Genomic DNA, 23,758 nt, shown 5'->3' with positions numbered 1-23,758 from the left:
ATTACTAAATTTGTAAGGATTGGCAGCATTTAAATAAAACATTCATGATTCAAAGGCATATGTATACATTCAGGTATATTTTCCTACTCTATAAGTGAACACGCACTTTTCTGACTTATTTATTTCAAGAACTGTTTATTTGGCATATTCGTGTTACGTTGGATAACCGCAGAGGGGGGGGGCGCAAAAATGAAATTCCACCCTCTTTCAAAACTGGCTTACGTTAGTGTGCGTCGTGCGTCACATGGAATCCTCGTTTTCTATTGGCCAACCACTGGCCAAGGAGCCTCCAACCACGTGACCCTCTGCCTTTTTTTGACTACGCGTTAGCAACATGGGGAGCTAACGTGTTGGAGCTGACGTTAGCAGCGGCGTTTATGATATTTTGTAACTCCTTGGCGAACTGTATTTTTTATATTTGAAGGAAGGGGACACACTTTAAGTCATGCGGCGAAGTAAAGTCGAAGTGGACCGTTATGTTTCTTCTGTTCTGAGCACCTCTACAGCTCTCAAAGAGGTAAGTCGGTGGACTCCCACCCTAGTCGATATCTAGTGTAGCCGCTAAGCTAGTCGTGCATATGACAACCTGGAACGAAGCCCGAACACGGTCCAAAAGAACCCAAACTGTGCATGAACGTAAAAATGTGTGTGTTACGGTCGTCGCCGTATTCTGTTTGGGTTATTCTTCTGTTAAACTAACCCTGGTCTGAAGCGTAGACATTAGCTTAACCGGCTTTTCACCGATCGGAAACGCGCGCGCACACAGATGGAGCTTAGACGTTGAGTTAGCCACAACCAGATAACGTGTATCAATATAAGTAACCCTTGTGCCATCTTAGATGATCCCACCCTTACTTTGACGTGTTCTCCCCACCATGACAAAGGTGGATAAAGGTGGAGAGATTTAATGTAATCATGGACACCAGAAAAAAACACTAATCAATGAAGGAAAAATGTTCAGACACACACACACACACTGTATAGTGGGTCTAGATGACCCAACTCCAATGTTAAAGTGCCTAGGAATGATAGCACAAGGGTTAAACGACTATTTGAACGTGGGTAAACCTCGTAGTGAAAACATTAACCATCAAATAAAATTGAATAAACATAACATTTAATGTGAAATTATTGTCAACAACCTATGGTTGCTAATATTATTGCCGTTAAGATTAAATGGTGAGAGGTTGTTGGTAACACCACTGTTACCAACCGTAACACGACTGTTACGGTTTTCATAATTAAATTCATAATTAAAACAGAGGTTTAATTCATGTCACGTTTTATGAAGTAAATAAAGGCGTTGTTTGTATGAGACTAAGGTGTTGCTGTATGGTTAAATAAAATAATCCTAGCTTGTGACATGTACATACTAGCAATGTCGGTGTGTGTGTGGGGGGGGGGGGGGGGGGGCTTTTATTATCTTTACTATTATTTATTTATTTTATATTTATCACTCGAATGTGCTCTGCATAAAAAAAGTGCTTTATTAATAAATGTGGACTTGAATTTGTGGTATGATCTTTCCACAGAAGCCAGTGAAGGGATTTTTGTTTGCTAAATTGTACCTTGATGCAAAAGAATATGAACTTGCAAAAAGGTAAGAATGTCAACGTGCATTGTTTCCTCTGTGTAGCTTTCTGTAGATTCTGATTGTCGCCTGTGCTGTTTTAGGCATGTTTCAGAGTATCTTAAAGTGCAAGAGAGGGATCCAAAAGCACATAAATTCCTTGGACACCTCTACGAGAGAGAGGGAGAGCTCAACAAGGCTGTTGGGTGCTACAAGGTAGAGATGATGATGTGTTGTGAAGATATAGACTCATTAAGTGTGATTATAGACTTATTTAAACTTGCCACAAATCTAGTTTTAACATATTATCGTGTATTTCATTCTTTATGTGTAGCCCATATTTAAAAATTAATTTCTACTTGACCTTTATGTGGAATGCTATGAGCAACATTGACATTCAGAAGTGTAATACACAAACACTCATGTCATATTTAGCCAGATATTCAAAGTACTAAAAGACCCACTTCAATGAAAATCTTTTTTTTTTTTGGTGTTTTTTTTTTGTGGTGTTTTTAACATGTACCTGTGGCATTTTCCTGATGACGGAAGAATTATAAAAAGAAAATTAGGCTTAAAATTAATTTCTGAGTATTTCTTTATTCAAATCATTGTGAATCAGGAGCAGATGAAAAAATGCAGTTGGGAAAAGCTTGTAAGTGTAGAAGCTACAATTAGCTAGCCACATTCTGGTGCTTGTAGATGATTAGATCCATGTACGTCTTTGTTTTCCTCGTCTAAACTGGCATCTGACTAAAAACTGTACGGCTGGATAGCTCCAAGATTGCTCGCCGTTTTTGTTGCAACGCTTATGTTGGGTTGGGGGTGTGAGGGGCTGTTAGCTAGTAAATGGATGGACGATGGGAAGTGGTTTCCCGCACAAGCAGTCCTACCCACAACTCAGAAGAATTTCTGATGAGCTCCTGCCGCTCTGCAGAAATTGTGTCCTAGAAAATAATAGTTTGTTGGATTCTGTCTAAAAACGGCATAATCAAAATTAAAAGACCACAGGGTACGCATTTACAAAAGATAAAACGATGATCAGAGTGAGACTTAAACATTCAGCTCCTGAATTGTTTATCAGTTTTACAACAAAAAACAATTTCATATCTGCAATATTTCTCTGAATCATTGTTTTGTTGTTGATTTGTTACTTCTTTATTTGGGTGTATCTCTAAAACTGTATGTAGTCCCAGAATTGAAGTTAAACCTGAAGCTGTGTACTCTGTGTTACTGATAAATACAGATTTTTTTTTTTTTTGCTCTTCCTTTAAAAATAAAAAGCAAATGTATTTTTGTTCTAAAGTTTCTTTACCTATACGTTCTTGTAGCGCTCTGTGGATTTGAACCCCGCGCAGAGGGACCTGGTCCTGAAGGTGGCTGAGTTACTTGTTAGTAAAGAGGAAAATGACAGCAGAGCAGAGTTTTGGGTGGATAAAGCTGCAAAGCTTTTGCCCGGCAGCCCAGCGGTCTTCAACCTAAAGGTGGGACATTTTTTCATGCATTTCCTGTTGGACTGTTTGTCAAAGCATTCAATAATAAATTGTTAACATTAAGAGTACCATTGTCTGACCCCGTTTTTAATGTTTTATGGAGTTTACTGTGGACTAATCTAAAGAGAGAAGTGTGTTCATGTAACTAAAAATGACTTGTCTTTTTCTTTTGTTTCTCATACAGGAGCGCCTGTTGAGTCGCCAGGGTCAGCAGGGTTGGAACCAGTTGTTCGATCTTCTCCAAGCCGAGCTTGCAGCGCGGCCAGCCGATCCTCACGTAAATGTGAAGCTGGTGCAGCTGTTCTGTCAGGACGGGCGGCTGGATGAAGCTGTTAAACACTGCCTAGCGGCAGAAAAGAGGGGCCTGTTGCGCCGCAGCAAAGAGTGGTACACTGTTGTGTTGCGCACTCTGCAGGTCAGAACAGGCCGCCATGTCCAATTTCTACTGTTTTGATATCAGTTTGCATCCTTTTTGCTTATAAAAGATTTTTCTTGTGCTCTTGTGTGTTTCAGGAGTATCTGGCTCAACCCAGCATCTCTAGTAATGAGAAGTTGTGTCGACGACTTCAGAAGGAAGTGCTGTTGACGCACTGCAACCTGCTGAGAATCGCACTTTCTGAGAGCGACGTGCAACCCGGCCTAGATGCATTTAGAAGGTTCTTCAGATCCCATTTCATTGTTTTAAATATCTTTTTCTTACATAAAATTCAACAAAAATAAGCTTTTTGTTTCTCATTGAATCATCTTTTGTAAAGGTTGTTTTTCTTCATAGTTACAAAACTTAAAGTAATCTTTAAATATAAACCATGTTTTCTAATGCATCATCTTTCAATTGGATTGTCTAAATAAAGCTTTGGGCTGTGTTACACCACTTTTATAATGTGATAATTACTTATATTAAAAAAAAGAAATGCTCTGAAGCACATCCTCTTCATATGAGGTTTTCTTTTTTTTTCACTCTGTTCAGCTTTGACGGTGCCATGCAGACGCTGGCTATGGCAGCTAGACGCCAATCAGATGATCTTCTGGAGGTTTTTGTGGAGATGAGAGGTCACCTCTATCTGCATGCTGCCACACTGTTGTTGAAAATGGCTCATGAGCGTCAGCAAACCTGGAGGGCTGTCATCGATCTGTCTGTCATGTGCTACCTGCTGGCGTACCAGGTACCTGTACACCTCCTGATGTTTCATTTTGCCTACAAATGTTTTATCAGCAAAATACTCAATGGGTTATGGTTTATTATTACTACTGAGAACTGACAAATTGTATTAATTTAAAAAATACTTCAGTGCAAGAGAAATGAGGATCTCTGTATTCCTTTTTTTTTAAGATTACGTGGGGTGTTTTTTTTTTAATATATTCAATATTCTTAGTGTTATGAGCTAAAAAAATACACAAGTGTTAACTCTTAAATAGGTTTTATTGGGAAAAGTATTAGAAATTCAATAAATGTGTTGAGGTTTTTTTAATCTATTTTTTTTTATCTACCGGTAATCTTATTCTTGGATACAAAAAATGTTAAATGTCTTTTTTCATTGTCCTCAGAATCCCAGACCAAAGCCAAGAGTGAGCAAAAGAGACCAGTCACCTCCACTGCTTCTGGAGCTTCTGGCTAATGATCGGCAGAGTCAAGCTGGACACATGCTGTTGAGTCTGAATCCAGATCCATCTACTTTAATCAGAGAGGTCGGTCCAACTTGTGTTTTGAAGTGCCCTCCTGTTTTATAATTTCTTCATTTTAGGAGCCATTTGAAATGTTTTAGTTTAGTTTTCAGAGATAAAATATTTGGTAGCTCTGCACAGCTGGATGCAAGGCATTTTAGAAATGAGTTAAATACTTTCCTGTTCTTGGTGCAGGTGGTTGAAGCATTTGGAAACCATAAAGGACAAGAGTGTCTGTTTGAGCTACTGTGGGGTCCCCAGGCTTCCAGCAGCTCCTCCTTCATTGCCATAGACGACATACGGTCACTAAGCGCTATCACTCCTGAGCTCTCACAGCTCACTAAATATGACACTGGTATGAAACTCATGATCCCAAAGCTCTGAATCAGCCTCAAATGACCACCTTCTGTCACAAACATTATGCTGCTACTTTTCCTGCAGGCTCCATCCTGCTGCACGGTGGAGATTTGCAACATCTGAGTTGGTTGGGGCTGCAGTGGACTCTCCAAGACCAAAGACCACCTCTGAGGGACTGGCTGCAGCAGCTTTTTCCCAGACTCACTCTGGAAACCTCTAAGATAGACACCAATGCACCAGAGTCCATCTGCCTTCTGGATCTAGAGGTTTTAATTCTAATTTAGAATTAATTCTTTAAAAAAATAAAAGCAAATAACTTGCTAACTCTAGAAGTTGAAGAAATCTATTTAGCATTAAATTCAAGGTCTCTTTGTTTGTTACATTAAAAATGTCTTTTCTATTTTTTGTGTGAATTTACATTCAGCAATAACATATTTGTTTCACTTGCAGGTGTTTTTATACGGTGTGGTGTTCAGCAGCCACTGTCAGCTGCAGGAGAAGGCAAAGATGAGCAGTGGCATGAAGAAGCAGCAGGAGCTCCTGGAGCCTCGCTGCCTGCCTTTGTCTCTGCTCTGCCTCTTGACCACAGACAGACAGAGAGAATGGTGGGATGCCATATACAACCTTATATACAACCGAGCAGCGTAAGTGGCAGACCAATTCAGGACCTCCAGCATTTGTTTGTCTCAGCAGTTGTAAAAACTGGTTAAAACATTAAAAAACACAGGTAAAAGTTATTAGAGGAGATTATTTTCTTCAATTCAGGTTAAAGATGCACTGTTCTGGGATCAAATACAGAATGTTTCGTCAGCTTATCCATACATTCATTACATTATTAAAAAAAAAAGGAAATGTTAGACTTTGTGATGTTTAAATGCCAAAACAATCTTCTCATGTTAAGGACACAGTGCTCAACCAGTGAACAACTAGAACGGTTTAATACTTAATCTCAGTCAGATTTTTTTATTTTTTTTAGTCCAGAGTCTGTCATCCTGGTGTACCTTGATCTTAATGTTTTCTAAAATGTTCTCAACTCCTAAAAAATGTTTTAGATAAACAGGATTTAATCTTGAGGACAAGTACTCCACTTTTTTTTAATGTGTTGGGGATTTTGTGTTGCCTTGCAGTTCTGGCACGTCAGCCAAGCTGCGGATGATTGTGCAGCACGGTCTCAACACCCTGAGAGCTGGAGAGAAACACGGCCTCCAGCCTGCGCTGGTCATCCACTGGGCCCAGTGCCTCAGTCAGACGGTACGCGCTCACGGAATGAACTGGATTTCTGATTAAGCTTAGTTCTTCTGAAGAGTGTCGTGTCACAAGCTGGTAAATTGACAGTCGTTTGCAGAAATGCCCGAAGGTCCTACATGCAGAAGAACCTGCTCATAAAGTGAATGCTCCATCCTCAAACAGCTGATTCCTCCGTTTTCAGTCTGCAGCTCCAGGCAGTTAAATGTACATTCAACAGTTTCCATAGTTGTCAGTTTTTATAATGGAATTTATGAGTATAAAATAGTTTATTTACCTTGATGTTAATATAATTTACTAATAATTATTTGATATCATTTGTTATATTATTATATTACCGGTACTTATTTTTGTGTTTTCTAAAACAGGGTGATGGCATGAACTCGTACTACGACCAGAAAGAATACATCGGGCGCAGTGTCCATTACTGGAGAGCTGTTCTCCCCCTGCTGGAGAAAATCAAATGCAGAAGAAGTATACCAGAGCCCCTCGAGCCCCTCTTCATGCACTTCTCTTCTAAAAATATTCAGGTTCATAACCTTTTAATACCCCCCCCCCCCCCCCCCCCCAAATGAATTGGGTTATGCTGCCTTACAAATCCATCTTTCTCCCCTCAACGTTTTGTTCTGTTTTCAGATTTCTTCAGTGAGAAGTTATGAGGAAGAAGCTCAGATAGCGCACGCTGTTCTGCTTGACATAGAAGGAAGAACAGATGAAGCAATCACCATCTTGGAGAAAATCAACAACTTGTCATCTGCCTGGCATTTAGCACAGGTAAACCCAGACTGAAACCAAACTGCCTCTCTATACAGTGATGCTCTCAGCGGCTCAATGTTTGAAAAACTGCAGAAATTAGGAAGGATCTTCTGTCATTGAAAAAGTTTTTTTCTTTTTTTTTGTACATATCTTGTGTGAACTTCACAACTATTAAAGTGGTTATGAGCCAGGTTTTACTACTTTTATTTTAGACTTCCTTGTAAGGTCTCAGTGGTTTGATCTGAAGAATAACTGTTGAATGTGAAAATATTCTTTTAAAACACAATTTTGATTGATTCTCCTGCAGATCCATCAGCGACTGTCAGAAGAGGCCAGCAATGGTGTGGAAGAGACTCAAGACCGCTGTATAACTTCTCTGAGAAAATACAGAACATATCTGCTACGGATCTACAATGCCAATGCAAACGACATCGACAAGGTCGGTCTCACTTATGACGAAGAAAGTTCATAATTGGTAGATTGCTCTTGGTAAATACGCAGTTTAGACTTCTTCAAATGTATTTGTTTGTAATCATGTATTTTGTGAATTCAGCTCCCTGTATCCATGGAGGAAGTTGTCGACCTCCTGAATGATGTAAACCAACAGCTGGGGGAGAGTGGGGAGGATGAGGAGGATGAGAAGGAGTTTGAGCGTCAAATAGGACCAGATCACTCCAGTCCCGCTCATCTCCAGGAAACCAGCGCCACCATTTCTCACATCAAGTTCTCCACTCCATCTCCTAACAAGAGCATCGTATCTCCTTCCAAACGTTTGGTAAGTGCACTGCTTGTTTGTTTTTAACGAGAAAATAATAATAAAAGCTGCATCGTGAGTCTTTGTTTTCTCTTGTTGTTCAGATTTCTCCGAAGGCACCACCTCATTGGGTCGAAGACCAAAAAAATCTCCTGCAGATGTTGTGCCAGAAAGTTGAAGCTCTGAAGGTCAGAATTTGGAGTTAATTGACATTCTTAGAAACAATTTCTGTGTTTTCGGTAGTTTACTCATTGGATCTGTGTTTTGCAGAATGAGGTTCAGGATCTAAAACTCAACGCATCAGTGGCTGCAGGTTCTCCTCCTAAGTTGTATGGAGACAGCTACAGGGCTGAGGGTTTTCAGGAACCATTTACGCCAGTCCAGTCTTATCACGGAGCCCCCCTAACAGGTCAGCATACAATCTAGAACAGTGCTCCCCAACCCCTGGGCCGTCGACTGGTACCGGTCCGTGGGACAGTACCGGGGTGCAGAGGGAAAAAAAGCACCGCCAACATTTTTTCTGTTTTATTTTTTAATCTGATACTGAAGGAAGTTTTATTTTGGGAAAACTACTGGATTATCTCCACATCTGACTCATTTTAGTTTATTTTGCAAAAAAATCAAATGTGAGGAAATAGAAGAAGAGCCTTTGACTTCATAGAAAAAAGAAACTGCAGTTAACAGACAAAAACCAGGAGTCTTTACTCCAAATATGGATTAACAGTGATGAAAGTCTTCCGGGAATTCCCGGAAATCCGGGTTTTTGAGCAAACCGAACGTACTTTCCGGGAAATAAAGACCTGATCTCTACGGACAAATCGCTTTCCGGATCAAAAAATGGTCTGAAATCAGCTAATTTTAGCTTTATTTTCTATATTTCTCCGCAAATCGCTTCCTCTATGGTCGTGGCCATCTCTCGTCTTCCCGGCCTAATTGACCAATGACGGGACGTTTTAGTTGCTTTCGGATGCGTCGACGGGTCTGATTGGCTCTGTCTGCACCACGTGGTCAGCGTGACTCGCTTCCCTAGAGACCAAAACTGGCGGACCCACGCTAAATTTTCACAAACACATCTGAAGAGTTTGCGATCAAATTTGTGTTAAAATAATGGCAGGCATCGTCATTATTGAGCGCGGTCACGACCTCAGTTGTGAGAAGACGATAAAAAACAAATTGAAGTGGTCTTGGCTGGAAAAAAAAGATTTTTAAGGTAGTGTAGGTCAAATACTTTTTTGTGTAAAATAATCTCAAAACCACATTTTGAAATAATTTCAATTTTAGTTTTGAGTTTCAGTTTTTATTTTGAATACATTTCTCTATCTAATTTATTTGTATTTCCTAATTACCATGATTTAGTTCAGTATAGTTGACATTAGTTATAAGTATTTGATGGTTTGGACCCGCACTCCCTTAAAAAATGATGTTTACAATGTTTAGCTTAGTTTGTATGTTTGTTTTGATATTTCCCAGATTACTTAGTATTGGTGTTAAAGAATTGATGTATTATGTTATAGAATTATAGTTTAAAGCAGATCCCATATTTTGATGTAGTTATAGTTTGAGAAAACAGTGCAAGTGGATGTTGTACATCAGTCATTTCTAAAGCAGAAATAATGTATAAATAACTGAGGTATTTTCATAGAATATAATAGTTACTGGTGTTCTTTTTGCCATTTGGGGCTTTGATGTTACTATATTTTAGCAATTGTATGTTTTGCAGCTTTAAGGAAAAGCATAGATTGTAGGATTGTGTTACTTTGAGCAATTTTCCAAATTCTTTTTTGGGACCAGCAAGTCCTTAATGGAGAGTCAAACTAGGGGTTTGAATGACAAATCATGATGCTCCAATTAGTCTTAGTTTCTTGATAAAGAAGTGAATAACTAGTTGCCAGAATGCACCAGAATGCATCTAAGACCACGTATTTTTCCAAAATTTCGCTCTGTGCCCGCCATATCGCTCAAAGAAAAGTTCAGGGATTTTTTCCTTGCCTGACTTTCATCACTGATTAATATTCATTATGATGGTTCTCACACATAATAATGCATAATATTCAGCAACTAACTAAATACCAGTTTCAGTCTTTTTTGTGTGTGTATTTACAGTTGGGCAAAAAAGTATATTGAGGTATGCCTATGATTAAAATGACAGGCCTCTCATCTTTTTAAGTGGGAGAACTTGGACAGTTGGTGGCTGACAAAATACGTTTTTTGTCCCACTGTAGCAATTGTGCCTTAAAAGTTGGACGAGGCTGCAAAACAGTTGTTTTATACTCAAAACAAAAGTTAAGGGAAACTGGAAGCTAAGAAAAAGAATCGGACACCCTCTTTAGCCTTGTGCAGTCCAGTCTGTGATTGTCTGACATTAAACCGGTCCGTAGCTTGAAAAAGGTTGGGGACCATGGCTCTAGACTATTGTACATTCTATTCCTTTGTTTACATACTATTAATCTTTGATTTCTATTTGCTTTAGTGGCTACCACTGGCCCCTCTCTGTTCTACAACCAGTCTCCAGCTTACAACTCCCAGTATCTCCTGCGGCCTGCTGCAAATGTGACCCCCACCAAGGTAGTTATTGTTCTGGGACGTGTGTTGATGATAACAGCCTGCGCTGACTGTGAGGTCATGTTTGCTGTCTTTCCTGCAGGCTCCAGTTTATGGTGTGAACCGTCTGCCCCCTCAGCAGCATGTGTATGCATACCAGCAGCCCACTCACACTCCCCCCTTGCAAACGACTCCAGCGTGCATGTACCCTTCCCAGGAGCAAGTGTTTGGCGCTCCCCTTCGCTTTGAATCTCCAGCCACCAGCCTTTTGTCCCCTTATAGTGAGGAGTATTTCGGCCAGAGTGTTTCCCAACAGGCTCCCAACCCCCCCCTCCCAGAACCTGGGTACTTCACCAAGCCGTCCGTGCTTCCTGTGCAGCCGCCCAAGAGCTTGGAGGGGCCGCCTGTAGATTTTGGAAAGGTCCCACTGAGCCAGCAGGCTCCTGAAGCCTCTAGAGTGCCCAGTTTTGGTGTAGCTGCTCAGGCTGCACCCTCAGCTGCTTTTAAGTTTAACTCCAACTTTAAGTCCAACGATGGAGACTTCACATTCTCCGCTTCACAGGCAAAGCACAGCGAAAGTTTACTGGGATTGTTAACATCTGACATCCCCACAACTAAAGACTCTACTCCAGAGAAGCCTCCCGCCCAGGAGCAGCCCCCCAGCATCTTCAGCTTCGGCCACAAAAACCTGACCAGCTTCTCTTTTGTTGATCCTGTACAGAACTCTGTAAGCGGGGGGGCTTTTGGCAAGGCGGATCAGCCCTTTAAATTTGGGGAGAGCCCCAAGCAGCTGTTTGATATCTCCAAACAGGTAGAGAGTGACAATGACAGCGCACACGCAGACGAGGACGAAGACGGACCCCACTTCGAGCCGATCGTTCCTCTCCCTGATAAGGTGGATGTGAAAACGGGCGAAGAAGAGGAGGAAGAAATGTTTTGCAACAGGGCCAAGTTGTACAGGTTTGACGCAGAGACAAAGGAGTGGAAAGAACGTGGAATCGGCAATCTAAAAATCTTAAAACACAACACAAAAGGGAAGGTTCGTCTGTTGATGAGAAGGGAGCAAGTCCTAAAGATATGTGCCAACCACTACATCACTGCTGACATGCTTCTCAAACCGAATGCTGGCTCTGACAAGTCCTGGGTGTGGAACGCCATCGACTACGCCGACGAAGAGCCTAAACCCGAGCAACTGGCCATCCGCTTCAAAACGGTTGAGGAAGCGTCTCTTTTTAAAGCCAAATTTGAAGAGGCTAAGAAAGTGGCTCTCGCATCCCCAGAAAAGCAGCCTGAAAAGAAGAGCAGCTCCAAAGATTCAGATTCCCTGGCAGCTCGGTTTGCTCTGAAAGAAGGGGACTGGGAGTGCGACGTGTGCTGTGTCGTAAATAAACCCTCTGATCTGCGCTGCAAAGCCTGCCAAACAGCCAACCCTTCCTCAAAAGCAGAGGTCCAGGCTCCTAAAGCAAGCGCTTTTACTTTCAAATTTGGTACAGACTCGTCAAAACAGAGCAGCTCTGGCTCCACGTTTGCTGGATTTGGTGGTTTTGGGTCTTCTGTTCCTTCTTCGTTTACATTTGGCATGGGCTCTTCAAAGCTCCCTGATGCAGCCACCAAGGCCATAAGTTTTGGCTCTTTGGATGATAAAAGGTCAGCTCAGTGGAATTGTGAGAAATGTTCTACAAAAAATGAGACCTCTGCAGACGTTTGTCTTTCTTGTAAAACTTCTAAAACCGCAACCAAAAAGACAGTTCAAAGCAGCCCGACTGCAGCAGTGCAGCCGTCTGCGTTTGCCCCTGATCTGAGCGCTCAGTTTGGCAAAAAGCCTGGACAGTGGGACTGCAACGTTTGTGAAGTGAGGAATGAGTCTGCCGCTGAAAGGTGTGTTGCCTGTAAAACCGCAGCCAAAAAGACAGTTCAAAGCAGCCCGGCTGCAGCTGTGCAGCCGGCTGCAGCTGTGCAGCCTGCTGCGTTTGCCCCTGATCTGAGGGCTCAGTTTGGCAAAAAGCCTGGACAGTGGGACTGCAACGTTTGTGAAGTGAGGAATGATTCGGCCGCTGAAAGGTGTGTTGCCTGTAAAACCGCAGCCAAAAAGACAGTTCAAAGCAGCCCGGCTGCAGCTGTGCAGCCGGCTGCAACTGTGCAGCCTGCTGCGTTTGCCCCTGATCTGAGGGCTCAGTTTGGCAAAAAGCCTGGACAGTGGGACTGCAACGTTTGTGAAGTGAGGAATGAGTCTGCCGCTGAAAGGTGCGTTGCCTGTAACACCTCAAAGGCAAAAGAGACAGCCACAGCTCCTGTGGCACCAAGTTTGCCGCCCGCGCCAGAAATAACAGCCGATTCAAGCAAAGTAGGTGGGCAGTGGGACTGCAAGAGCTGCCTGGTCAGAAACGAAGCATCTGCCACCAAATGTGTTTGCTGCAGCGCCCCCAATGACACTCTCTCCTTGGAAGCCATTTTTGGCAAGAATCAAGGAGAATGGGATTGTGATGCATGCTTGGTGAGAAACGAAGCCTCTGCTAGCAAGTGTGTCGCCTGTCAGGCTGCTAATCCTAATGCTAAAATCGCCAGCAGCTCCTCTGCCTCCACCTTTAGCTTCACCTTTGGAAACAAGAGTCAACCAAGTCAACCTGCCGGAACTGGGATCACCTCTTCTGGATTCCAGTTTGGTCTGAGCAAAGAGAAAAACTCTGCTCCTCCTTTTAAGTTTGAAACTCCTCAGACTGCACCCACCACCACAAGTTCCTCTGGCTTTTCTTTCTCCATGCCCATTCCACCCGGAGGCTTCAAGTTCGGCCTTCAGGAACCTGCAAAGGACCCTGCCTCGTCCGGTGGTCCGACACCACCCGGACCAGCCTCCAGCTGTCTGAAAAGCATTGCGGACAAACACAAGGAGAAAGAAACTCTGTCCACACCCCCAGACATCAAAGCAGAACAAGACGCCAATCCACTCATTTCTGGAAAGGGCAGTTTGTCCAGTTTTGCTGACTTGGCCAAATCCTCTGGGAGCGACTTCCAGTTTGGACAGACGGACCCCAACTTTAAAGGCTTTTCTGGAGCCGGGCAGCAGGTCTTCTCAACGCCACAGGCAACACCCACCAAGATGGACTCTGTGAGCGGACAAGAGGATGACGGCATGTATAAGACTGAAGAAAACGATGACATCCAGTTTGAACCGGTGGTCCAAATGCCCGACAAGGTGGATGTGGTCACGGGAGAGGAAGACGAGCAGGTTCTCTATTCTCAGCGGGTCAAACTGTTCCGCTTTGATACAAGCACCAGCCAGTGGAAAGAGCGAGGGGTTGGGGTCCTCAAATTCCTGAAAAACAGCATCAACGGTCGCCTGAGGGTATTGATGAGGAGGGAGCAAGTTCTGAAGGTGTGTGCCAACCACTGGATCACGACCACAATGAACCTGAAGCCCCTGGCAGGTTCGGACAAAGCCTGGATTTGGTTGGCCAATGACTTCTCTGACGGAGACGCCAAGTTGGAGCAGTTGGCTGTCAAATTTAAAACTCCAGAGCTCGCAGAGGAGTTCAAGGCAAAGTTTGAGGAATGTCAAAGACTCCTCCTGGACATCCCCCTGCAAACTCCACACAAGCTGGTCGACACAGGCAGAACGGCTCACCTCATTCAGAAGGCAGAGGAAATGAAATCTGGTTTAAAAGACCTGAAATCATTTCTGACGGATGAAAAAACCAAGATCAAAGATGAAGACACGCAAGGAGACACGACGGCTTCCGGCGAGATTTCCAGCATGGTCATCAGGCCTCATGGGGAAACCACCGGGCCGACCTTGGAGTGGGATAACTATGACCTGAGAGGAGACGCTCTGGATGACACAGCTGACTCCTCTGTTTATGCCTCGCCCATTGCCAGCAGCCCCCTGAGAAAAAACCTTTTCCGCTTCGGAGAATCCACCGGTGGGTTCAGCTTCAGCTTCCAGCCTGGCATCAGCCCCTCCAAATCTCCCGCTAAGCTCAACCAGAGCCAAGCCTCAGTAGGCACTGATGACGAGCAGGACGTCACTCAGGATGAAGAGCGGGACGGGCAGTACTTTGAACCCGTGGTGCCTTTACCGGACTTGGTGGAGGTTTCTACCGGAGAGGAAAACGAGCAGTCGATCTTCAGCCACAGAGCAAAGCTGTATCGCTTCGACAAAGATGTGGGTCAGTGGAAGGAGAGGGGGATCGGAGACCTGAAGATCTTGCAGAATTATGACAGCAAACGGGTGAGGCTGATCATGAGGAGAGACCAGGTGCTGAAGCTCTGTGCCAACCACTGGATCTCAGAAACCATGAAGCTGGAGCCCATGAAGGGAGCAGAGAAGGCCTGGGTCTGGAGTGCCATGGACTTTTCTGAGGATGGGGAGGGCAAAATCGAACAGCTGGCTGTGAGGTTCAAGCTCCAAGAAACAGCAAATACCTTCAAACAGGTCTTCGAAGAGTCCAAAGTCGCTCAAGCAAAAGCAGAACTGATGACTCCAATGGCGTCTCGGCTCGCAGCGCCTAAAGACGACACAGCAGCAGAATTGGCAAGCACTCCGGTGTGTGGCAGTGCGGCTATTGCTGTTCTGGAGGAGATCACAAAGGAGCGCACAGAACCTCCTCCTGACAGCAAACCGTTACCTGCTGCCTCTCCGAGTCCAATCAACCCCTCAAAGACTGTGGTGTCTCCCCCAAAGTTTGTCTTTGGGACCGATTCCCTCCAGAAGATATTCGGCTCACCAAAATCCCAGCCGGAAGCTCCAGCTCCTGCAGGGAAAGCGAAAGATTCTGGAAGCTCTGTGAAGAGTCCTCTTCCTGCTCCTGCATTCCCGATGCACACAGGTAACTTGCTTGTTTGTTTTCCTCCGGTATAAAAAAACTGCTTTTTGCCGACAGAATTCCTGTCTCCTTCCATCTGCATCTCTGATTTCATCCTCTTTTTGCAAACTACCATTAAAATAAGTTCTTATTACCATTACATATGCATCTATAGGTCATACTATCTAGAACACTCTACTGTACATTCAAAAATATAGCTGTACTATGTAAACGTGAATAACCTGCACTAATCCAACACTCTGATGAATAATTCCAAAGCTATAGCATCTGCTTAAAGCCAAATCACATTTGGAGTTTTCTGATGTCACAAACGGTTTCTCTTTGCTGAACAACCATCATCCTTCAGGTCTGGATTTTAGGCTTTTCAAAGATAACCCAATGGCTTTTTGGACCAGCACGTCCACCAGCGACAGTTTTGAACCCGCAGGTACTCTGGTTACTGCAGTGTGTGTTAACACCTGTCAGCTGTCACCCGACTGGCTGCCTCCTACTGTGACTACTGTAAAGAAAATAACACCTGAAATGCACGAAGTGGCCGAAACGCTACAAGCTAATCCTGCATGTTCAGTGTGTTTATTTCCAGTTTTTGCTGTTGGGAGACCTTAATTTAATGAGATGTTTGTCTCGTTAAAAAAATGTATATTTTATAGGCCGTTTTGTTTTGTTTGGCCTTGTCACTATTGTTTTTTTTTTCCCCTTCTGTGACAAAGTTTAGGAAAACTAATCCTGACATTTGGGTATTATTATTACAGTGATGAAAGTCTTCCGGGAATTCCCGGAAATCCGGGTTTTTGAGCAAACCGAACGTACTTTCCGGGAAATAAAGACCTGATCTCTACGGACAAATCGCTTTCCGGATTAAAAAATGGTCTGAAATCAGCTAATTTTAGCTTTATTTTCTATATTTCTCCGCAGATCGCTTCCTCTATGGTCGTGGCCATCTCTCGTCTTCCCGGCCTAATTGACCAATGACGGGACGTTTTAGTTGCTTTCGGATGCGTCGACGGGTCTGATTGGCTCTGTCTGCACCACGTGGTCAGCGTGACTCGCTTCCTTAGAGACCAAAACTGGCGGACCCACGCTAAACTTTCACAAACACATCTGAAGAGTTTTCGATCAAATTTGTGTTAAAAAAAATGGCAGGCATCGTCATTATTGAGCGTGGTCACGACCTCAGTTGTGAGAAGACGATAAAAAACAAATTGAAGTGGTCTTGGCTGGAAAAAAAAGATTTTTAAGGTAGTGTAGGTCAAAACCTTTATTGTAAAATAATCTCAAAACCACATTTTGAAATAATTTCAATTTTAGTTTTGAGTTTCAGTTTTTATTTTGAATACATTTCTCTATCTAATTTATTTGTATTTCCTAATTACCATGATTTAGTTCAGTATAGTTGACATTAATTATAAGTATTTGATGGTTTGGACCCGCACTCCCTTAAAAAATAATGTTTACAATGTTTAGTTTAGTTTGTATGTTTGTTTTGATATTTCCCAGATTACTTAGTATTGGTGTTAAAGAATTGATTTATTATGTTATAGAATTATAGTTTAAAGCAGATCCCATATTTTGATGTAATTATAGTTTGAGAAAACGGTGCAAGTGGATGTTGTACATCAGTCATTTCTAAAGCAGAAATAATGTATAAATAACTGAGGTATTTTCATAGAATATCATAGTTACTGGTGTTCTTTTTGCCATTTGGGGCTTTGATGTTACTATATTTTAGCAATTGTATGTTTTGCAGCTTTAAGGAAAAGCGTAGATTGTAGGATTGTGTTACTTTGAGCAATTTTCCAAATTCTTTTTTAGGACCAGCAAGTCCTTAATGGAGAGTCAAACTAGGGGATTGAATGACAAATCATGATGCTCCAATTAGTCTTAGTTTCTTGATAAAGAAGTGAATAACTAGTTGCCAGAATGCACCAGAATGCATCTAAGACCACGTATTTTTCCAAAATTTCGCTCTGTGCCCGCCATATCGCTCAAAGAAAAGTTCAGGGATTTTTTCCTTGCCTGACTTTCATCACTGTTATTAAAACTCTAGGCTTGTGTAAAGCTCAGTGGTTTGGAGGTTTTGATGACCAAACGTGGAGCAGAAGTTGCGAAAGCCAAGCATCTGAAATATGAGGAGAGCAGAATCAGTTCCTTTATAGCGGCACGTCCCCAACAAACGTCACAGGGCTATTTATGGAGCAGGAAGTGTAGCAACAGCACGGACTGTAATTTCCTACCTGGCCTGATGTCTGTTAGCGATGTGCACATCAGCAAAGACTAATTAGGGATTTATGTTTTTGTTTGTTACTCTATTATATGTTCAGAAATGAATAGCACAGTTCTTTAAAAACAAAGGTAGATATTGTCTGACTGGAGCAATCTGCATGCAGTATATGCTTAAAATGTGTGTGTGTGTCTAACATTTGTGTATACTAAGACAAATGCACAGAAAGGGGGTTTCTTTTGTCTATAAATGAGTTTTAACTCTGCTGTTTTTGTTTCTTTTTAATTCCAGGTTCTGCTCAGGCAGCAGCGGGCAGCTCACGGTCGGAGGAAGACTCTGAGGTGGAGGTTTTGTATGTCAAGGAGCCCACTGCTGAGCAGGCGGCTTTAGCCAGGAAACTCCTGCTGCCCCTCACCTTTTTCTGCTACAAGAACGAGCCAGGTTACACCAGCGACAGTGAGACCGACGGTGAGACAAAGGACTCTGGATTTGTACACTTGCTGTATCACAATGCGTTATAATTATCAGCATCATATTATAAGGCGCAAAAAAAAAGGTTTAGTTGAACTTTATTCCACTATTTAACAATCCACACTCACAATAAATTTTAATCAATCTTCTCCCACACAACTGTCAACGTCCTTATGTCAACACGCCAGGTTCCCTCTCATCGTTGTCAGGTGGCTGTCCAGCAATAATGCCGACTTTAGCGAAAGCTCAGACAACTGTTACAGCAGATCCTTAAGCCCAGCCATGCAAGGCACTGCCTCCCAGTCTTAGTAAAACTCTGTACGCCGTCAGACATCCATTGAACAAAGATGTGCACTCTATTCAGCTTTTTCTCTGGTGGCACCGGGAAGGCCTGAAGAGGACCTCGCTGAGTGTGATTGAACACTAATTCAGCAGGACTGAACCCGAGTCACATGCAGGAAACATCTGGAAAAACCTGCGTAAAGCTTGAGCGGATCGCTGTGCGCCACACGCCGTACGCGTGTGAGGAGCGCTGAGTTCTTGCCAGAATCACTGTTTTTGACCCACCTGTGTCCCTCAAAATGCACACGGTGCGCTCATCCATGCGCTCGCCGCTCCTGTGTTGGCGAGAAATGGTCCAACAGTCAACTGAGCAGAGCGCTTCCCAAAGTCACAACATTTTGATAGATTTTGGAACTCTGTACATAAAGATGCTCTGGATTATTAGGCGCATGGTCAATTTAAAAAAAACCCCAAAAGTTTGGGTTTTTAAGTGCACCTTATATTGCGGAAAATACCGTGCAGATTTCTGATGATCTTTTTCCCTGCTGATGATTTACTTAACATTCAATTGAATTTGTTTGAATTTTCAGATGAAGACTTTGAGTCAGCAGTAAAAGCGTTAAATGGAAACCTCTACCCGGATCCTCCTCAGGCTGCAGCTTCTGATAACGGTACGATTGTCTTCATCCATGACAATTAATTTTTTTGTCTTTTTTTTGTTTTAATCTGAACCTTTGGAAAGCATTAGTCCCAGTCACTATTTTGCACTAAAGGTGTTGATGCTGCTTTCAGACTCCTGTGAGGTCGTGTGGGAGAAACGGCCAACGCCAGAAGAGGAGGAGAAAGCAAAGAGTCTGCAACTTCCCCCCACGTTCTTCTGTGGCCTGAGCACCTCTGACACTGACACCAACCACGACAAGCAGGAAGACTTTGAAACAGAAGTCCGCAAAGCACAGCATGAGCTGGTAATCGACCCAAAGACCTAAACCTGAGCTTTTTAACAAACTGACTCATGTTCTTAATGACATTGAAGGACTAAATATCCCTGTGAACCATGAGAAGCTGCAGGAACAGACAGAAGCAAACAGCGGTGTGTGTAGTGGCTGATGAGGAAACTGTAGATGGGTTTAGTTATCAGCAGCTCCAGCTTTTCACCTCCTTCTGTTCAAATGGAGCTGCTTTCACTGATCACTGTTAACCTACGATCCACACATCCACACACATCCAACACTCGAGTTTCTACGGCTGTTTTTGGTCTCCACGTTCAAAAACGCGGTCATTGAACAGGCGTTGCAAGATAAAGCAGTTACATTTTGACAAATCAGGGACTCCGATTTAGTAGTGATGTATGGATGGCGTCCCTTTTAACTCACAATAGTTCAAATCGTTTGAAAGTTGACCGTGGAAGAGAAATGAATAATTGCAGTTTGTTCCTCAGATGAAATTCTATGCCACCAAGTCTTTCCTTTATCGGAATAAAGCTGTGAAAGAAAAAAGATGGAGCAAGATTCATGACATTTGTACCAAGCCTCTTCCAAATGTGTAGGTGGCGGACATGCGGTAATGAACAGTAGAAAAAGGAAAGGAAGCCCCGCCCCACTTGTCCAGTGTTGAACACCATGGCTAAATGCATCATGTTCAAGAACGTTCTAAACGTGTTCTTATGCACACAAATAACCTGAATTTAAGATCCTGGTTCTTGAGGGATTTTTAACTCTTGGGACTAGTGTGACCTGAAAAACCAACAATAGTTATTTAGATTTTTTTTCTTTTATATTTAAGAAATCCTACACGTTTTGGTAAATGCACACATGCGGCTGCGTGAGGAAAACATTTTTCTCTGAAGACTAACACTGATTTACTTTGTCTTAGGCTGGTCAGTCAAAGAAAGCTGAGAAAAGCTGGAGCCGTCCAGCTGCAGCTCTTCAAGACCCGAGCTCGGTCCCAGCATCCAGCTGTCCAGAAGCAGCCGCCAGCGGAACCGCAGTGGAGGGGCAGACCGCAGACCAGCCAGCAGAAAGTCAAAGCAGCAGCTGTCCCATCGACCTGTCCACCAAGAAGAGCTCAGAACCAGAACCCGGTTCTAGTACAGATGTTTCTGACTCTCCAGCAGCTGCTCAAGGTCAGAAATGATGTCCGTTTTAATCAACTGTCCTTTTCCTTGTTTTCTGTCCTCTAGCCAGCTTATCGCCAAATCCCACTAGTTTATAAAATCAAAGATTTCCTTTTTATACAATTGTCTTTTTGCATTTTCTGTTTTTTTGTTTTATGTTCTTCTGGTGAGCTCTGATGAAACATCAGTCATTCAAGGATCATAAAAGCCTCTTTTTTTTTATTAAGTTGTGAAAACTTTTCTACAGACAAAACTGAGAAAAACTGTTTCATATGTTACGACTTTGTTCTTATTTCAGACTCCAGCTTTGGTTTTGACTCACTCGCTGGATTCTCTTTTGCTGACTTGGCAAAGAAAACAGAAGGCTTTGCGTTTGGAAACAAAGGTTGACTTTTTATTTTCATTTTTTCCAAATAAACCCTTTTTTTTTGTTTTTTTAATTCCAAATTAAATGTATCTGTTTTTTATTTTCAAATAGATTCTGACTTCTCCTGGGCCAATGCTGGGGCAATGGTATTCAAACCTCCTGTGTCCTGTGAACCTAAACCCAAGACAGACGATGGAAGTGATGAAGAGGAGGCTCCTACCAATGTGGACATTCACTTTGAGCCTATAGTGTCTCTGCCTGAGGTGAAGTGCACAAACACTCACAGACTCACACATGTCCCCATGAAAAACTGGAGAAAAAAGTAAAACTTGGAAGCTACAGCTTGATGCTGCGTTCACACCCGACACGATTCACCCGTCAAATTCGCATCTGCTGCCTCTCTTTTGAAACATGTCAAATTTACTGCTGGACGCCCCGGCCGCGGAGAACCCACCAACGTTTTTCTGGCCTTGCCACATCATGGAAAACATGGATGATGTTAAGGGAATTTTTTGGGTTCAATGTTTTGGTTGACACGCCACGTCAACCTCGCCACGCCGCAGGACCTCAGATTGCGTCTGTACATTGACGTACCATTGAAACTCGATGCCTGGAATGAATACAGTATAACAGGGACATCTAGTGGCCAACTGAAGACATAGCAACATGTAAAAACCCTGACTGAAGTTTTTTCTTAAATCTGATTTGGGCAATTATATATTCAATAAACAGTGTGGTCCTTATAACTTATTGTTTTTATATATACATACTAATAAATATTTAAAATATGAATATATCTTAAAATTGAAATCATTGCAGATCTTTGGTCAGAGTCTTAAAAAATAATTCCCAAACATTCATTCCACCCAAAAAATAAGAGTAAAAGGAAAGTAAAAGTAAGTTGAAGCTTATTCAGAAAATGGCTGTAAAATAATGAATTTTGGTTTAAACAAAAGTTTATTTGTGCAATTAGAGGTTTATGAATGAAAGTCAGAACGTTTTAACTGTGACAAAAGGATTTAGATTAACCAAAATAAAAAAGATTTACCTAGTGAGTCAACAAACAAAACCCTAATTATAGTGTTTTTTGTGCTCTCTGGCTTTCAGGTGGAGACCAAGTCCGGAGAGGAAGATGAGGAGATCTTGTTTAAGGAACGAGCCAAGCTTTACCGGTGGGACCGAGACCAAAGCATGTGGAAGGAGCGAGGCATCGGCGACATCAAAATCCTCTTCCACCCCAACAAACGGTTCTATCGAATCCTGATGAGACGAGACCAAGTCCTGAGGGTTTGTGCCAACCATACCATCATCCAGGGAATGGAGCTAAAGCCTTTGAACACCACAGCTAATGCCGTGGTCTGGACTGCCACAGACTACGCAGGTACCTGCAACTCCGGTTTGGTAGTTGGTGAATGTCTGTCGCTCCTGGAGTCTCTTTAATGCTTCTGGGTTTTTTTTGTTTTGTTTTTTTATCAGATGGTGAAGGCGTTGTGGAGCAGCTGGCAGCCAAATTCAAAACCCCAGAGATTGCAGAGACCTTTAAAAAGACCTTCTGCGAGTGCCAGAGCCGCATGAGTCAAACTGACGGTGACGCTTCATGCGCCTTGTCACCACAGATGTCCAGAGTCCAGGAGCACTCTAGAGAGACCAACCCACAAGTGTTCCTCAAAGTAGCTGCTGATGACGAGCCGCTCGGCTCCATCACCATAGAGCTTTTCTCCCACATTGTTCCCAAGACTGCTGAGAACTTCAGAGCCCTCTGCACCGGCGAGAAAGGCTTTGGCCTTCAGAACTCCATCTTTCACAGGGTCGTACCAGATTTCATGTGTCAGGTACGGAGGCAGGGGGACTGATCTTGTTTTAGTAACATGAAGCTCTCTGTCCCTCAGAGCAGGATTTCAGCTTCTCCCACACTTTCCACTTTCTGTTTCAGGGTGGTGATATCACCAACAGCAACGGCACAGGGGGCAAGTCCATCTACGGGAGCTCGTTTGAGGACGAGAACTTTGACGTTCGCCACACAGGTCCAGGGATCCTGTCGATGGCAAATCGAGGACGCGACACCAACAATTCCCAGTTCTTTATAACGCTGAAAAAAGCAGAACACCTGGACTTCAAACACGTGGCGTTTGGCTGGGTTCGGGACGGCATGGATGTTGTTCAGCAGATGGGAGAGCTGGGCACAAAGCAAGGGGTTCCCTCTAAGAAGCTGGTTATCACAGAGTGTGGACAGCTGTAGCCTTTTGAAAGTCTAAGAGCAACATGGAACTCTCTTCAGGCTTTTGAAGAGCACAATCTTTCTCCCAAAGCACAATCTTTAGTCACATTTTTATTAAGAAGGTAAAGATTGGAAACTATTTTGCAGTGTAACCTCAAATGGGAAACAGTGAGGAGGAGAATTTTAGGGCAATGTTACCTTTGCTCCCTTTTGACATGTCATTTAAATATTGGTCAAGAGTTTATTTTTTTGTGTAAAATTGTACATGAACTTTTAAAGGTGTTTTTGTTTGGGTTTTTGTTATGTTTCTGCTCCGTTTGACTGTACTGGTTTTCTTCACTGCTAGTTGAATGTTTTGCGGTTTTTCAGGAAGCAGCTCTGTCACCACGTACACGTCTCCCATTTCAAATGCAGTCTCTGGTTACATTTTAAAGTGGGAAACCAACAACATTTTCTTTGAGCAACCGCCGAAGGTCATATTTACCCTCTGGAGGGTAACTAGATGTTTCTGCTTTACAAACTACCAAGATGTTTGATTATGTGTACAGAGTGAGATGACGTTCAATTCAGATACTGCTTGTACCAAAACAAATCTCAAAATTAATAAAGTTGCTTTACAAAATATTTAAGTGTTTGTTTTCAGTGTCAAATTATTGATTAAGCTTTCATTTAGCATTGGAAAAGCTCTTTATTACAATATGAAGGGGAGCTAAGATCATGATAAACCTAAAGGAACTAAAAAGGAAAACGTTGGTAAGGTATAGTTAACTGAATTATTTATCACAAGGAAATAAAGTGGGGAAATAATATATTCGATTATTAAAACTAGGAGATATAATCTATAATGATTCCGTAAAACATTTTTACGAAAAGACAAACATAATAGTGCAT

The 23,758-nt window shown here is 42.7% G+C and overlaps 1 protein-coding gene across 2 annotated transcripts; it reads left to right on the top strand.

The window, feature by feature from the left end:
* Nucleotides 1-304: 304 nt before the first annotated feature.
* ranbp2 (RAN binding protein 2) lies at nt 305-23,491 on the top strand. 2 transcript variants are annotated; one of them, XM_023950481.2, is made up of 30 exons: nt 305-517; nt 1,533-1,600; nt 1,675-1,786; nt 2,899-3,051; nt 3,245-3,475; nt 3,574-3,716; nt 4,028-4,223; nt 4,606-4,746; nt 4,918-5,077; nt 5,164-5,345; nt 5,530-5,723; nt 6,207-6,330; nt 6,693-6,854; nt 6,961-7,098; nt 7,388-7,519; nt 7,634-7,855; nt 7,939-8,022; nt 8,105-8,243; nt 10,305-10,399; nt 10,479-15,198; nt 15,542-15,622; nt 17,708-17,884; nt 18,760-18,840; nt 18,962-19,134; nt 20,042-20,291; nt 20,581-20,667; nt 20,761-20,912; nt 21,757-22,030; nt 22,126-22,481; nt 22,583-23,491. In XM_023950481.2, exons 1-30 carry the CDS (start codon nt 446-448, stop codon nt 22,886-22,888), a joined length of 9,405 nt encoding a protein of 3,134 aa, XP_023806249.1. In that variant the 5' UTR covers nt 305-445; the 3' UTR covers nt 22,889-23,491. The 2 variants fall into 2 exon arrangements, with proteins under 2 accessions (XP_023806249.1, XP_023806250.1); XM_023950482.2 differs by lacking the exon at nt 15,542-15,622.
* The last annotated feature ends 267 nt before the right edge of the window (nt 23,492-23,758 follow it).

The sequence above is a fragment of the Oryzias latipes genome, chromosome 21, assembly GCF_053564925.1.
Source record: "Oryzias latipes strain Hd-rR chromosome 21, Olatipes_Hd-rR_3.1".
Classification (NCBI taxonomy): domain Eukaryota; kingdom Metazoa; phylum Chordata; class Actinopteri; order Beloniformes; family Adrianichthyidae; genus Oryzias; species Oryzias latipes.
Note: the sequence above shows the minus strand (reverse complement) of the source record. Positions and strands in the feature narration are given on the sequence as shown.